The following is an 18,246-nucleotide window of genomic DNA, read 5'->3' on the forward strand; positions in this document are numbered from 1 at the left end:
CCTGCTAGTGAAACAACACACTGCCAAAAAGACAGCTACATGATATTAAAAGAGCAATGTGGAAAATGTAAAATTACAGAAAAACACTTGCAGGATAGAAAGAAATGGTGAAAAGATAAAAGGGAGGGAAAGTAGACGAATTTAGGAAGATGAAGAAAGCAAAAGTGGGAAGGAGGGAGAAGGAGGGAGAAGGAGGGAGCTAGGCAGCGCGGAAACAGTCTAACCTTGACAGAGAGCATCTTCTGACAAGCATCTGCCTCCTGTAATAATTTAGAAATAATCTCCATCCACAAAGGCCCAGCAGTCTGGCAGAGCAAATGCTCTGTGCCTGATCGATCACTCCGATTCAGCCAGCTGCCGGTCTCTGTGTGCACAGGCCCAACATCGATCTCAGCCCCCCCCCTACTCTCTCTCCGTACAGAGTAGGATGATAAAGTGAGGAAGAGGATGAAAAGGTGAGACTAGTGATGGAGGTAGTGATGTTGAACTGAAAAAAAAACAAAAAGGGATACAGAAGAGTGATAGATTCAAAAGCAGATTTCAGAAATAATGGTGCAAAGTTAAGAGAAAACAGTGAATGCTATTGAAAATTGAAAACAAACACAGTGGATGCATCTCCACAAACTACAATACAAACTGAATCCAGGCTATTATGCTGCTCCCCCATGATGCTCTGCTTTATGGCAAATATCATTCGCTGGCAAGAATCTGCCAGGAATCTGGCAAGAAAACAAACATCTTTTTGTTGAGAGTTTTTGGAGGTGCAGTAGGTGGCCACCCACCTTCAGACACAAGGAACACACACCAGCAAACACAGGCACATCCCATCAACACATCCAATTACTACTCAGCGTTGTGACAGCATTAACTGCCACTGTGCATTTGGCCCCTAGCAATTAATTGACTTTTAAATAGTCTGCCATTAGCACCAATTTAAATGAATAGATGTACTCCTCCGCCTTCACTTAGCATACTTTTCCGTGGCTGCCATTAAGAAGCAGCTCTACTGCGTCATCTGAAATTGTAGTGCAGCAAGCGAGATTTCAAAACAAAATGAACCATGGCTCTAAAATATGTCATTATCATGCATATAGATGATTATAGTATCAGATTAAACCTTTTAACTGGATCACCTGCGTGCAGTGTGTGTGTGTGTGTGTGTGTGTGTGTGTGTGTGTGTGTGTGTGTGTGTGTGTGTGTGTGTGTGTGTGTGTGTGTGAGGTATAACCTAAATGTTCCAAGTTTTGTCTGATGTAATGTGACCGCAAGGAATTAATTTGTAAGGGAGATATTATACTTAGGTGAGTGTATACGGCTTTTACTGTTACAGTTTGATTTTCTCACAAAAATCTCTCTAAAAAAAAAGTCTTCTTACTGTCTGGTCACACTATTTCAGATGAGAGAAGAAAGGAGGTGGTAAAATGTTGATATGCTCATCTAGGTTGTTTTCAGTTAATTCCTGCACTCACAGGAATAAAACTTTACGAGCAGCAGTGAGTGAGTTTCCAAACTTTTTTGGACTTATCCCCCGTGTTTCACCTCTTCACAAAGAAGCTTCTACCTTCTCTGCTCTGATTGGTGGATGTTTGGAGCTGCAGCCTGAGACATGGATTCCAGGAAAGACTCAAAGCTGGAAAACAATATTTGACTCCTCTGCACTTTTTCCAATGAAAAATAAATGAATAATTGGCTCAATATTTTTGTCTACAGCTATATATATCAAAGATAAGGCAGTATTGGACAGTGGTCTTTGTTGTAAAGATCGATCTATCTATCTATCTATCTATCTATCTATCTATCTATCTATCTATATACATATCTATATCTATATATATATATATATATATAATATAGGGTTAACCCTATTTAAAAAACACAATCACAAACAGCAGTGATCCTAGACTATTTCTAAGAAATATAGTGGATGGTCAGACGCAGAAGAGGCGGAGGCTGCCCGCTTCCTTTCGGCACCCATTTTAACCAATTGTTCAGACAGACAGACAGGACATGACACGGCACAGAGCTCCCCGGCCGGCTCACGAGCTGTAGCGATATTTTGCCATCTGGTCCATTTTCTCTGTGCACCGCAAGGGAATCTGGCAAGAAAACACACTGAATCTATTATAAACGATAAAGGATAGACAATATTGTATTATCTGATTATGCTGGGCCACTTGAAGGTTGGCTTCTGGGCCGGATGTGGCCTGCAGGCCGCCAGTTGGATAGCCTGGGTGGTACAGTATTATAAACCATACAGTATAGAAAGCGGGGAGGGTGGTGGTAGAGGCTTATTGTGATAAGCTGAACCTGAGCTTGTAAGTTTGTAATCAATGATCGGGATTAATGAGTATCAAAGAGAAGAAGAAGAGCCAGGCTGCTTTTATCTGAGGTCGCAAAGATTACAGGAGCAAAGGACACACATGAAAAAAAAAAAAAAAAAAAAAAAAAAAAAAGAGAGAGAGAGAGAGACATGAGGAGAGGGAGAGAGACAGTAAAAGAGGCAGAAGGTAGAGAGGGGGACAGAGTGAGATAATTAGAATTGTAGAGGTGGTTTTCCAAGGTCAAAATTTCAGATTCTCCGAGCCCCCATCGCTCCCTACAGTACCCACTCTCTCCACCGCTGCCTCCAGGCAAACTCCCATCTTCCCATACCTTATTTTCCCATTGCAACGCCTTTCCCCTGTCACTCTTTCGGCAGAGAAAGGCAATGTCCCATCCCCCTGGCCATTGCCTTGAATGAGCCAAAGCTTTAGCCGACAGCTGCCGTATAGCTTTTCAAACACAGGATGAATTAAATGGGTGATAAACAAACAAACAGGCCTCCTGTCTGTGTAGTCTGGGGAGCCGCCTGTCAGTCAGCGAAAAAACAAGGTAACTGTGCATCAAACCACATCTCCAAGCCCCTACTTCATTGGCCTGTAAGGAAAAACACCTGCCAATCATAAAACGTGTTAGGTCATTATATGATGACAGGCTGTCAAAGCTCAAGACAGTAGGGCAGAAATCATGGATGACGAGGAGGAGGAAGAGAAGGACTGCAGGGCAGGTACTGTATACCAGAGTTTGACGGCAAGAACTCAACTCCTCCTGATAACTTGAGAGTACACAAGAGACTAAAATCATTTTAGTCTTTCAGTTAATACAAAATAAATAATGATGAACAAGTAAGGTTCTAACAGGTTTTAAATATGTTTTGAGAGTTTTGGGATTTGGAAGAACAATCCTTGAAGTCACAGTGAAACAGCAGTTAAGAGATTAGGGATGTACGGAATCCAGATTTTTGGGGTTCGGCCGAATACCGGATCCACTGGTTAAGATTCTGCCGAATCCGAAACTAAATACCGAATTAACACAGTAAACACATTAATTAACATTAATTATTAACAACGTCCACAGCCTCTAAAATAGTTAAATGTAAAAACTTAATGTTGTATTCACATGCTCTTTTCACATAGGAAAGCACATCGCTATCGCCAGATGAGTGACAATTTTGTCTGGCAAACTTTTGCTAACCAGTGCATGATGAAGGTGTTGCGAAATGTTTGTTTTAAGCACTTAAATAAGAAATTCATGTTGTTTAGTTTAAAACAGTCTAAAGGAAATGGTCAATTATAGTGTGATTAAAACTCACTATTTACATTATTTAACATAACATGCCCGTCAAGCTTAAGTTGTTCACTTTCTTGTATGTAAAACTGCAACATATTGAACAGTAAATGTTGACAGTAAAAGACACTCCACTACCATTCCACTACAGAAGGCATGTTGGATGGGTGAAATTAGAAAGCTAACGTTAGCGAATGAGCAGCAGCTGAGTAGGGTTCGGTTTGGTGGAAAAAAATTCTAAGGTTCGGCATAAACCGAACCCCTTCAAAAGCCCAATATTCGGCCAAATCCGAACCCGAATCCTGGATTCGGTGCATCCCTAGTTTCTTTATCTTCCGTAATGGGAAGCATTTCCAGGTAAAACACTACACAAGTCTACTGTTTTTGAGTGGGGTATAGTTACGATAAATGATAAATTGATTAATCGATTAATCCAGTCAACAATTTTGGTAATCGAAGTAATTTATTCAAGAAACAAATGCCAAACTTGATCTGGTACCAGCTTCTCCAATTTGAGGATTTGCTGCTTTTCTGTTTTATATCATTGTGAACACAATATCTGGTTTCTGGAATGTTGGTCAGGAAAAAACAAGACATCTGAAGATGTCACATGCTATGTGACATTTTATCAACTGAATGACTTATTGACTAATTGTAAAAAAATATATAATAATAATAATAATATGTAGATTAATTGATAATGAAAATAATCACAGTGCCATCACGGGGGCTCTGGGTTAGGGAAATGTGCTCAAACACCAATAAAAGCCCTGTTTCTTCTTTGCATGACTATTGCAGGCCAATGCCACAACTGATATGAGATGAAGCAACAAGTTGAGACAGACTCTGAACGGCTTCCACTTAAGAAACAAACACAACAGAAGAGAAGTGGCAGTGCTCTGCAAATGAATGCAAACTTAGGAGAAATGGTAAAGGGGAGAATAATTCAATCTGCAGCCACCTCCTTCACTCAGCCAAGGAGAACTGAGCAGAGGGGAAGGCGAGGGGAGGGAGGAGGAGGAGAGAGGGCTGAGGCGTGTGATGCCTTTCTCCCTGGGCAGGGGCGAGGGCGGCAGGCGCCCAGATAAGCTGGGGCCGAGCAAAGATTAACTGCTTGCTCTGATGGAAGAGCAAAATAAAGGCAAGCCGACCTCTGCTTCCCTTGGCCTCTGTGTGTGTCCTTACTCTGTGGGGACAAGTGGTGGGGATTGTGTACATTAACCATGATGAGAATGTTTAAACTGAGTTAACAGCAGCCCAGGCAGAAAGAAACTAATGTAATTCCTCCTGTGAGCAACACAACCTCTCATATCCATTCAACTTTCCATCCATTTTTGTCTTTCACATACTGTCAAACTTTTCCTTTCCCGTAGTCCTACACTGCAAACTGATACAATAGCCTTGGTGGGCGCACCTTATGGGCATGTTAATGTAATGCATGAAGTTCCTTCATTCAAGATGTAGGTTTCTCTGTTGTGCTCAAAAGCCTTGAACCTCAATTAAATAAAATTGACCGTATTCTCTGCAGTGGAGACAGAATAACTTGACAAATGTAATTTCTGTGGACAAAACATAAAATACTGTATACTAGCATTAGTTGATTGATTTACATACATTTGGTTACTTCATGTGTGTGTGCATGTGTAACTGGTTATGTAAGAGCGCCCATACTGTGAGAACAGCCCCGTGTTGTTTGGCTCAATGGTCTGTCAGGAACTAGTCTATATCCACAATGTTCCACTTCCGGGACTGGTCCGTTCCCACCGTAAATTCCGCCTGATGTCACTCTTTACAGCCGGATGTCCATTACCTTACGCTTTCTTTGTGTTGGAATTTTAAACTCTGGTCAATTTATGAGGACTATGGTTAACTGCTCCTCAGATCTCTGCAGGGTAAATCTAGACACGTTCCACCAAGACAAGTTCCTTCCCGAGGCTATTTTGCAGCGGCACCGGGGCTCCTTCCGGCACCTAGTGCCGCCCAAGACAATTGTGATTGGTTTAAAGACATGGCAATAAACCAGAGCACATTTTTCTCCCATCTCCCAATGCAGTGTGGACTAGCCAGACCCTCCTCCGCAGCGCTGTGGAGGAAGGTCTGGCAATGCGTGACTAGTCAGGAACTAACAGCTCCTTTTCAGGACACAAGGCCCTTAAGAAGAGAAGAAGGGACACACTCAAGCAGAACCCGATTCTCCATCACACTGGAATTAAAGCACAGCTTCCCAGGGTCAGAGTCAGGCTATGGATATTATACCAGCATTCAGATAAGGATTATTTACCTCACTACCAACAGGTACTTCGCCCAAAAGCCACATCCGGCCTCCCACTCTTTGACCAGGTTAAAAAGAAATTATCATCATCAAACAGCGAAAAATACGTCAAATATTGAACCCAAATAAACTTTAAAAATGTACATGGGTAATGTGCAATTTTATTGCCACATAGATTTTTATGCAAATAACCACTAAAGCAATTTCGCAGTGTTTAATACTAGATAAATGGGAGGTTTCTCCATCCCTGTGATCTGTATCCACAAAAGTTTGCACATTGACTTTATTCCCATGGAAACCATTTTCCTATATGGCCTCTCAGCTGATGATGCTGATAAGAGGGAGCTGGCGGATAATCGTCGGGATGAGGAGGAGGCAGCGGAGGTGGAGGGATCTGATAGGGTTAAGGGCTGGTGGATTGGAGTTTGACCTGCTTAGAACAGTGATCCATAATGACATATTTTATTAAAAAAAACAAAAAAAAAACTGGCATTCTACAGAAAGAAGCTTACTTGGAAAAGCAGATGACCCAACTATGCCGCTTTGTTACCCAAACAAGGCACTATTTTTGCGCAGTGCTTATTTAATTTTTTTCACCACACAGCGCTATAACATATATTTTGTGTTTGATTGCTGAGGCGTTTTTCAAAAGTCCCTTTCATAAAAATGATCTTTTTCAATTGTGCCCTCTAGGAAAGAAAACAACAAACAGACAAGAGTACTGCCTCGCAATCGAAAAAAGAAAGCCTCTGCATTTTAGCACAGCGATTCCTGATTCAAGTGCCTCTATCTTTTCCTTTTCTCTCCCCTCTGCAGACACAAAATCGTGCATGGGAGAGGAGAAATATATGTTTTATGCAGCTTGGGGAGACTTCGGCATAAAAGCACAAAGCAGTCATTTCTATTCATTTGTCTCTCGCTGACGGGGAAATGAAGGAGTGAGGCAGATGCTATTGCTACGTGAACAAGTTGCTTAAACAGAGAAAGCATTTCTTCCTTTCAAGAAGAAGTTGGATAATTAGATGCTGAATCAAACCCCCCCACTTCCTGCCTGGAACCCATATTGTCACTCAAATGAATGACTTTGTGTGAGGCAGGAACATGGCAAAAAAATATACAAATATTCTGCTGTACACTGACATTTGTTTAGGAGAAAAAAAGGGGAAGCAGAGCATTCAAATAGAGCTGAAAATTGTACATTCAGAGCTAAAATAAATGTGCGCATTGATGATGTGAAGAAAAGTGCTGGAGGCAGCATACTGCCATGAAGCAGATCAAGTTCTGACATTTTGTCTAATGTGAAATGCTGCCAAGGAACAGTGGGTGGAATGTTGTGACCTTTTATCAGTGGGAGTGATAGAATGACCCAAGTCTATAGATAGAATAATCTTGAGATACTGCAATCTTTTTTTACAACACAAAGCTGTGACCTATTCCTGCGTGTGTTTGTAATCACCTCCCACTCTGTCTGGTGTGTGTGTGTATGTGTGAGCATGAAGGTTGCTGACCTTCTGACACATCTGTTTTGTGTAGCAGCAGCATAGTGACGGTATTCGCAGATGTTTGTGAGTTTACAGGTGGGTTCTCCTTTGAAGGTTAAACAGGCAATGCTTCAGCAAATTCTCTCAAGGGTTAGAAGAAGTTAGTCTGCCATACGTTGAGTGAGGTGAGTGTATCCATTCATGTGAGTGAGTGAGTGAGTGTGTGTGTGTGTGTGTGTGTGTGTGTGTGTGTGTGTGTGTGTGTGTGTGTGTGTGTGTGTGTGTGTGTGTGTGTGTGTGTGTGTGTGTGTGTGTGTGTTGGTGTTTGTGTGTGTGTGTGTGTGTGTGTGTGTGTGTGTGTGTGTGTGTGTGTGTGTGTGTGTGTGTGTGTGTGTGTGTTAATAGCTTTGCTGCAGGTTGTAACAGATGGCTACTAATGGAAGTTCATAGATCTGAATGACAGGGGCCAGGGGATTGGGGAGGAGATTATGGGAGGGGATGTGTGATTCAGCGTGTGTGTGTGTGTGTGTGTGTGTGTGTGTGTGTGTGTGTGTGTGTGTGTGTGTGTGTGTGTGTGTGTGTGTGTGTGTGTGTGTGTGTGTGTGTGTGTGTGTGCGCGCACATCCATGTGTTGGGAGTGTGTCTACCTCTATACATATGCACAATTAGTGTGTAGATCACTAAAAAAGTAGACCAACTAATGCCTTGAGTCCTTGGGTTAAGGAAGATAAATGTTAAACAGAAAATTTCATCCACACTAGAGATGCACCCATAGGAATGACAATATCTGTCGGTCGATTGGTGCACCACTTTGGTCCAGACTGAAATATCTCAACAATTATTGAATGGATTGTCCTGGAATTTTTTTACTGGTATTCATGGTCCCCATAGGATGATGCTTAAGTGATCGTTTGACTTTTTATCTAACACCATTAGCAGGTCCAAGCTAATTTATCCAGTGAATTATCTCCAAATCTACCTGATGAAATTTTCAGTGTTCAGTGTTCCCAGATGCCAAACCCTAATGACTTTAGTGATCCCTGACTTCCTTCTCCAGCACCACCACGAGGTTGACATGTGTTCCCAGATGGGTTAATTGTAATGACTTTGATCATCTCTTTCATCTAGCGCCATCATCAAGTCAACATTTTGATTTGTCCAATACATGGTTATATGACCAAATACTGACCTATTGCCACATCAACCTCAGATGTCCATTGCATTTAGTGCTAATTAGCAAATGTTAGCATGCTAACATGCTAAACTAAGATGGTGAACATAGTAAACATGAACTGGATGGTAAAGGGAAGTCAAACTTGTACTCAGTTCTGTAGTTCATAACTCTCAATCTGGGATCAATCTGATTTAGAAATTGCTTTGTATTGTTTGCTGAGACAATAAAGAGGCAGATTATGAGTGACGATATATAAAAATGAAATAAATACAGTCCTTATGCTGTTTGTCACACATCAATGATCATCAGGTGTACTGAAAACACAGCAGAGACATTTCAAACATCAAACATTTTCCTCTGTTACAATATTGCATCCAAATGAACTTTTTAATGTATTTTGCACTTGTAAAAGAAATGCCAAAACAGTTTGAAGGAATAGAATTGGAGCCTAAAGGCATACGTAAAAGATACCGCAAATGGTGTTATGTCCTCAGGAACCTAATGAAATCTCTCTGAACTACACTGACAGAAATTTGGCTTTTGCCAATCAGTGCATGCTCCAAGTTGTAGAATTTTCTTTTCTATTTTTACCCAACTAGAGCTCGGCCTACTTTCCCTGTACTTCCCAGATGGGACCTGAGAGTTATAACTGCCTCTCCAAAGGCCTATAGGAAATGAAAAACCAAATTACTTTGTTAGCGTCTCACTGTGGTGGTAGTGGTGGGAGGGCTGGGGTCGTTTAATGTAGCTATGTCTTCTACAACAGCATATACAAAATGTTCCACGCATGTTAAAGTTCTGACTGTTGATTGGGTTCATTAGTTATTCAAATCATCTGACCTCCCCACAGTACTGCTCAGACACACTCATTATGAAGCCCTTGTAATTCATTAAGCTCCCTAAATGAACACAAGCCATATCGAGGGGTGCTCGCTGGTACTGAGTGGCTTGCCGTGCCTCGGGGAGGTTAATAGTAAGTGTGTGGATCAAGTTTTAATGCTATGATGAGGGGAGGGTTGGACTTTAACTGACTGACATCAGAAGAATGATGGGTTAGAAGATGAAAATAAACCACAATGGTGTAAAAATATAAGATATAAAGGTATTTTTTGTGTCCTTGCAGACTTCATTGAACATTAAGTGCTTATACTCATGATAGTAAATAATAGATGAAGAATCCAAATATACCTGGAGTAAAATAAACTTCTGTGCTACAAAACTACTTTAATACTAATGGTAATTATGATCATAGCACGTACACCTCCATATATTCCCGCAAAAATTCACTTAAATGTCGCCCCAGAATGAGGTGTGAGGGGAGCGGGGCTGCAGGGAAATCTCGCTCCCTCTGAAAATGAGACACAACTCCTTCATTTGTCATCGCGTCAAGCCAACAGGAGGGATATAATCACTTGCTGCCGGTGGTGTAACTCATTGTGGGCACACCAGCTGCTGTCGTACTGCTGCTGTTGGGAATGACAGAAACTTAATATTCAAGTGTTTCAAGTGATTTAGAAAGCTTGGCAGAAGAGCTCCGTTAAAGGGTGTACTATAGAGTATTTATCGATTTACCGGCACAGCAGTCAACAAACAACACAAGGCAGCGCTGGCTAACTGATTGAAAAGAATCGCCAGTGGCCGTATAAAATTCAGTAACCAGCCCCACATTAGACAAAGGAGATCTTCACTTTACTAATCCTCCAGCTCTAGTACACTCTGCCACGGAGGGCCAATCCAGATCCAACTGACAGCCCTCACTACTCACAACAGCTTCACAGTGGTGCGATAGCGGGATCGTTTTTAGGGCTGGTGGCCCTTTAAAAGACTGAGGGCTGAATTTAGCGGTTATAAATTGGTTATTTGTGCCGGATGCCTGTTCAATTAAAGCCAGTCACTGAGGCGTCTGAGATCTTGCTGGGATGACGACTCAAGTCATCAACCACACAGTCCAAGGAGGTGGTTATACTCCCACTGTTGCTGCAGTAACAATAATTAAAACTGTTGCTTTTTTTTTTTTTTTAAAAAACTAAAAAAAAAAAAAAAAAAAAACACACAGTAGTAGAGATTTAGATTGCTGCATTCCCCTCATGGAAACAGTGAGTGAAATCAAAAAGAGGTTCACACTACACAGCCAATTCTCCAGTGTGTGAATATTCAATGAGGATTGGGTATTCTGTGAAAATCATTCTGAGTTAACAGGAGATTTTTGACAACTGATAAAGTTGGTTGAGCTTTGAGGTGCTCATTCAGAAATAAAAAAATTTGAAGTAAATGTAATGCTTACTGCTCTTGTCAATGCTTGCTAAGTTACAAGAACACATACTAGTGTCAGAATGACAAGGTAATGAGGAAGCAAAGTAGGTGCATGACTGACAGCCTATATTGCTACCATTTTGCAGTTTGACAACTGGCCAATGTCCACTATTATTTCCTAAATTTCTTTAGTGGAAACGCAAGTATTTCAGACATTTTCTAAGCACTGTAAAAATGTCGGGTGCAGGTGAGCTTAGAGTGAACAAGTTGCTAAGTTAGAAGATCTTAATGTTCACACCGGTGCCAACACGTGCATGCTCACACTCCTTTCAGTATGTATGTTGGATGTGCGTGCCACGCACAAGAGTCTGTGTCGCAGTGAATTATAAATGGATGTAACGTGATGACAGATGACTCAGAGCGGCCCGTCCCTCCCCATTCCTGACCCAGCGGTGTCGTCTTGGTTTCCACAGTCAGGAGGAGACGGAGGCCCACGCAGTCTGATTGATTAATTCTGTCAAGCACACTTTTGCTGTCCCTGCACAGTGTCCGGTCTGAGCTCTCCTGCAATCTCTCACAATCACTATCAGCATGACTGCAAAAGTCACAGAACATCACCGTCACTTCCAAAAGAGAACCTGTCCACCATCCACCATTTTCTTCAATTTGCTTTTTGTTCTTTTCCAATCAAACAGGCCTGCTTGTCATTTCATTTGTAGTTTTAAAAATCTCCCAGAAGCCCAGTTTACTTTGGAAAAATTCATTTTTTGAGACATACTGTATGATGTAACACACTACTTACTGTGTATTCTAAGTTCTGAACCAGAAAAATCCCTAAAATTTGTTTTTTAATTCGACAAATCGGACCAAACTTAACTCAAGGTCCACTTACTAGTGTTAGATAGCTCAGTTAGGTATCTTCACGACAACTAAGCAACTCCCTCTGCTGAGGAAGAAAGTGAGAAGTGGTTGAAAGTTCCTGAAAAAGTAGAGAAAGTGGACCTTGAGTTTCGGAATAGATCAACATTTTGGGAAATACACTTTTTTTACTTTCACAAATTTACTTTCTTGCCAAGAGTTCGATGAGAACATTGATACCACTCTCATATCTGTAGGTTCAATATGAAGCCACAGCCAGCAGCCGCATAGCATAGCATAGCATAGCATAGCATAGCATAGCATAGAGACTGGAAAAGGAGAAACAACTAGCCTGACTGTCTATAGTTAATACAGTACTAGCATCTTTCAATTTTACGAAGTCATAGGTGTTCACAGGCTTTTCCTAGCCTGGTCCTACCAGACTTTCGTACATTTCATTTGTACAGAGAGTCTGGCCACTCTCCATTGACAAGTGTTAACTTCTTTGAAGGCGGGTACTCTGTTGAAGTTTAAAACTATTGGATCTGCCCAGAGCCACTCTGGATCTGCCATAACCAATCGCTAACATTTCGTCGTGATGTATGTCATGCGCATGTGCAACAAGAGGGGAGACCGACAACAACTATCGGCTTAGCATCGCTAGCGTTCGCCTTAGCCAACTTCTTCACCACTAACGAAGCGAGCTGGAAAATTGAACTTTTCCCGAACCCCGTGGGGAGGAGGGCCACAACATCATGGCCACCAACAAAACTCAGCATAGATTGTTCTTGCTCGGGCTTTAACTTCTGGATATTCAGCAGCGTTGCCACAACGGACCGAATGGCTTCGCTCGCATCTTTCTCCACCGCCATTACGGAACTACAACTCAAACTAGCGCACGACCTCAACGTCATCGTTCTCAGCCACTCCCTCTGTTCGCTGATTGGACCGGTAAAGATTGGCCGGAGAAAACCCGCGAATATACCGCAAACCCAGACGATGTACTGAAGGAAAATTAAAATTGAGCAAAAGTACGTAAGGAGGGCGGAGCCAGGCTTTTCCAAGGTCAACAATGAATTTCCACAGTCAATTGTTTATTTTAAAGTTAGATATACTTACGCAATAAATTGTCTAAATGGTGATACATAAAGGTAATACAAGCAACGAACAAACAGACTAAGGGACAGACAGACAGATATTAAATTATGTGGGAAAAATATATGGTCTGAGCTATATTGTTGATATTGTTTCAAGAGAGACAAGATTTAAAAAGATAAACATTTGGATGCTGTGACATATCTTCACAATACATCAGGGAAGTGGCTGGACTGGGTACAAATACTCCTCCAGTGTAACAATGTTTCCTCACTCACCTGTCAGTACATTTCCTTAGCTGTAATATTGAAATAATATTCAACCAAGCCTCATCCCTTCTCCTTCCTGTTTCATCTCAATGGTTTGACCCTGCAACCATCTCAATATGCAACCTAGTAGTGTGCTGGGTGTGTATCCATCAAGCAGGGAGCAGCCCAGAGGCAGCCATCCTTCAGCCTTTAAGTGGTATTGGAACAGTATTGAGATCTGTGTAATTGGATTAGACCAACCTTAGTCCCCTCTCTATTCCACCAGTTCCCTCTGTGAAATCATAACTTAAGAGCTTTGACAATGGTAGTTTTGCTGTGCAGCAGCTGATGGGAATGTAACATGATCCCTGTCTGTAGCTCCTAGCCTCATCTTCCCTCCCCGAGGCAGGAAAACCCCAGCAGCGGCCTGACTGACAGCTTGACTCTGCCTGGCTTTGACTGACAGTGTACAGGATGTTGTGCAGCCTCAGACGGTTCTGAGTGGTCCAACTGATCTCAGGCCTCTGTGGCGATCATATGGAGCATTACAAAGAGGAGCACAGGAAGGGCTCAGATCAGTCTGGGAGGTCTATCACACCGGTTTGGCTTTATTCACATGACAGGTTACACAGAGGGCTGTGTTCTCTCTGGCTGCTCAGGCTTAAAAGGCCTGTCAGACAGACACTTGTGTATCATCGCTCAGGTGTTAACCTGTTGCTCTGATAGCACAGACACATAGGAAGACACAGTGAAAGTACAAAGAAGCACATGCAGACTGGTGCATATGATGTGTGTGCATGCACACAAACACTCACAGAGCTTCTGCTACCAGCACAGCACAGTGTATTGTAAAGAAAAAAATAATCAAATAACAGAGTTGGGACAAGTATACAGAATATTCCAGTGTGTATCATTAAATGATGTCATACTGTGGCTGGTGGCTAAAGGGGAAGTAATGCAGGGATTATTTATTGTCTCATGCATGAGATAGTATTAGTTATTAGATACTATTAGATAGTGAATTTCATATTGTTTAGAGTACAACAAATTGAGAATGCTTTATTATCAATTATATGCAAATGCAAATTAATAAATATAAATAATAATTTATTAGTTTGCTCTGTCCCCTTCTTAAATAAATTGAATTGAATTACAGGCCAGTTATTTCCGCCTCGTAGTTGTATGCCTCCGCCAACCAGTTAAGTTGCAGTTTACATCCATGTCTGTCCAGACTCATATAATATATTTAGTGAAGATTTTGAACAATTTTAAAACTATACTAAGCAGCATTTTCCTAAAAGTTACTGTATGTAACTTAACTAAATTCATCAACCCTCCAGTCCAGGTATCATCTGCAACTCACAGGGCCACTGAAATAAGCTAAAACGTTGAACATCAGAGGAAGCATTCCTGAATCATACAGCATTTCAACCTGCCTCTAAAAAACAAAGATTTATATGAAGTGTCCAGCGGCAGAATGCTGGCCTGTCAGCCTACCGGGGTTTGTGTTACATTTGAATTTTGGCACCGACCTGAGAATCAGATCATTGTTTGAGAAGACGGCTGGAGCCAGAGGCAAGAAAGAGAGAGCAGACAAGGACATGAAGTGGAAGAGATTAACACAAGGGAAGGAAAAGAATAAACATGGAGGCTAATGCAGCTTCCATTTTGTTTCAGTAAGGGGAACTTTCAGTACATTGCAATTATATTTTATAGACATTCATATTATAGTTATATAGTCTTTTTCGATATTGTTTTTATGAAAGCAAGTAGGCTACACATTGCTGCATTAGTTATGTCAAATGTTGATATTATAGATGAAATGAAGTATACAAACAGTCTTTTCCGAATGTTGCACGCCAAAAACTGTATCTTGCAGTAATAACCCCAGGTATAGCGTGAGCATGAGCAGGTAAGCAAGGGAAAACTCACCAACTGCATTTTTGTTTTTCACCCCTTTCCAAATAAGCAGAGTATTTAAATGATTACAATGTGTTGCTAATTTAGGAATTAAGGCTAAAGCAACTAAATCCATAGCGCTAAGAAATGCATCCCTCCCCACTTTATGTCAGTAACTGAGTATTTACAGTCAATGTGTATTTTCTCATTAGTAATATAAACATGAATTACAACGAATCACCCCGAGCAGTTTTTAAATAGGTTGCAGAAGAATAATTTCTTTTTGCCTGCACGCACATGCCTGTGCACACATACACACACACACATTTCCTCTTTTTTTTTGTGTGGCAAGGAATATTCAGGACTAAATAACCATTACAGGGGGTAGAAACGGGCCGGAATATAAAACGCTGAGAATACTGTGCTGAGCGGAGTTTGAGACCTTCTTATCTACAGACTGTATTAAGACATGGCTTCCCCCCCCCTGTAAGAATAATAAGTCAACATGAATTTATTCGCCAACAGTCTTGAATTTTTAGTTTTAGTAGACAAAATAAATCCTAATCTGTCTAAATGAAACTAACTTGTTGCATATTTTTTGTTCAGGTTTATATACTATAATGACTCCCTGTTTCTTTCCATTGCTCGTTCTCTTTTGCAATTGTATCACTGAGTCTCTTCCTCTCTTCTCTGCTTTCTTCTTTCGATTTTTTTCCCCAAAGTCTTTCTCTCCTCCAACTGCCAACTCCCCCCCCCGCTCCCTCTTTCCTTCTCTCCCGCTTGCTGCTCATTTTTAAATCTATGAATTTCTGAACATCATTTTCTTGATTTTTCCACGCCCCAGGGAGACATTCTCATTCCAGCCCTTCTCTTTTTTCCCCTCATTTCCTCCCTCCTGAGTGAATCTCTCAGACAGGATGTGAGGTGACAGTGTGGCCCATGGAGGTTAGGGTGTGTGTGTGTGAGATGGAGAGGATGAAGGTGGGGGTATAGTACTGCCCCCCCCCCCCCTTTCCAAAAAACGGCTGTGGGTGGATGGTCAGTGCCCTTCCAAATCCAATATTGCACATGACCACGGGAAACGTACAGTAACGCTTTTTCCCCTTTCAGGATCCAAGCTGTAGAATTAACCGTGCCTTTGAGAGACTTCTGCTCCTTGGCACGAATGAGCCTCATCCCACAAGACCTCATGCTTTTAAAAGATATACACTCCTGCCCCTTTAAAAGGTTTCAACTGTGTTAAAAACTGTCAATGCTTTCTCCTTGAGTGACCATATCAAGCCTCTACATATGTGCGCCCGCTCTACCAACTGCGCTAACCCGGCCACAAGCCAAGTATTTTTGTGACATGAATGCTTTTCAAATTTTTATGTACTGTATGATAAAGGGAAAATATACATATCTGAATGCTGGGCAAGGTTTGAATTATACGTCTTGAAAGCATATTACAGCCTCAACAATTTCAGTGTGTGTTGCTCATGCACGATAAAGATGATCACAGTGATAAAAAGGAATCAGTGTGTGTAAATGTGTGTGCAGCTGTATGTGTATATGTGCATTGAATTGCATCAAATTGAATTAAATTGAATGTGGGTGGAGATGATGAGAATCGCTCAACTGATTAAAAGGAGTGCCTCACTGCCATTGTGGGGGGGGAGGAATAAATTCAGATTAAAAAAATAAATAAAACAAATTCTTATCAGGTAATTTGGGAAATATATATTGTCAACATGTCCTGTACTATTAAGTGTGAAGATAATTTGAACAAGTGAGACAGACTACTCAACAGGGTGCAACATTTTGATTTTAGAATCCACATTTCTAGTATTAAATACTGATATACAATATACAAACGCTCCTTTTCTTTATCTCTGGCTCCTAAAAATTAAAAATTGATTGGGTATACTTTTCTCATTTCCCTCCTTGTCACTCATCTTTCCTGCCTCCGTATCCCCCCCTCTCTTCTTCTCTAAAGGGTTAGAGGTTCCCCACTGTGAGAGCGAAACTAATTTTTAACTAATCAAAGGGCTGTCTGAGCAGAACGCTGGTAATAATAATACTCCAAAATGTAGGACCTTTGAAATAAATATTCCTCCGATGCATCACTCAAACTATCTTTCAAAATAAATATATATACTGTATATATACAGTATATATGAAGAAAAGAACCCTCCAAACTTGTGCTGGGTAAAAAATCTCAATTTTTATCACTGACAAAATATAATTGTATTTCAACAATAAATTACACTGCTTTCTACAAGAGTTAAAGGAAGGAATAAGCATGATCTCCTTCCATCAGAACTCCCCAACAAACTCTATATATATATATATATATATATATATATATATATATATATATATATATATATATAATCTTACTTATATATTTTAATCTTACTTTATATTTTTTTTATATATATATATATATATATATATATATATATATATATATATATATATATATATATATATATATATATATAAATAATATAAGTAGATAAAAAGTTTTAAAAGAATATTTTGAGTACAACGAATTAAACTAATGCTAACCCTATTGAATGTAAATAAAGTACAGTGTGAACATAAGCAGCAGCAGTAAACAAATAGCTGAAACATGTCGGACTACAATAATGTCGGATATTGCACATTATTAATAGATTATTGCACTGAGTAATTATTGCACATAATACTTACATTACAGAGATGTGATTATATAGATGTGATATGGAAATATGTGTTGTGAGACCAGATTGACACTCCAAGTGTGTAACACTCAGAGTGAGGAGTTACTGTATATAGTTTGATGGCCACAGGCAACGACCTCCTGTGGCGCTCTGTTGTGCATCGTCGTTGTAGTAGTCTCTCGCTGAAGATGATACCCATCTCAGCTAACATAAGCAGAATATTCTTCTCACGAAAATATTTTTTAAAAGATTGCACAAAATCAGAGCTCAGAGAATGTAATGACGTGTTGTGTGTGTGTTTGTTGTGTTTTACATATCTTATAGTAGTGCATGTTTGTACAGAGGTGCATCATCCTCTTACCTCTAGGGCTTTCCTCTTACTGTTGAGCAGCTTGGAGATGTCCCGTGCCACTCTCTCCACCAAGTCCTTGGGGTTGTTTCTCTTGATTTCAAACTGGCTCTTCTTCTCATTATAAATCTGCAGATGGAGAACATGGGGAATCAGAGGTCAAATTACAGGAGCCATTAGTTTAATTAAGAAGACCACATAGGAGCTGTTTGATTATTCTCAAGGTAGCACACAAGATGGTAAACATTTACTGTAGAGCAGACAGTATGCAGCCTGGCGTTATACCAATAAGCTTCAGCACTGTAGCAGCATTAAACACAGAACAGA

The 18,246-nt window shown here is 40.7% G+C and overlaps 1 protein-coding gene across 3 annotated transcripts in view; it reads right to left on the reverse strand.

Moving 5' to 3' along the window:
- Positions 1–18,246, reverse strand: part of cacna2d2a (calcium channel, voltage-dependent, alpha 2/delta subunit 2a) — a 146,577-nt gene that overhangs the window by 87,529 nt on the left and 40,802 nt on the right. For 2 of the 3 annotated variants that reach the window (XM_039797271.1, XM_039797270.1), the window contains exon 3: positions 17,932–18,048. In XM_039797271.1, the coding sequence (XP_039653205.1) occupies positions 17,932–18,048 (117 nt within the window). Of the gene's footprint in view, positions 1–224; positions 255–17,931; positions 18,049–18,246 lie in introns of those variants that run through there. The other variant, XM_039797272.1, reaches the window with a different exon arrangement.

The sequence above is a fragment of the Perca fluviatilis genome, chromosome 4 (assembly GCF_010015445.1).
Source record: "Perca fluviatilis chromosome 4, GENO_Pfluv_1.0, whole genome shotgun sequence".
Taxonomy (NCBI): domain Eukaryota; kingdom Metazoa; phylum Chordata; class Actinopteri; order Perciformes; family Percidae; genus Perca; species Perca fluviatilis.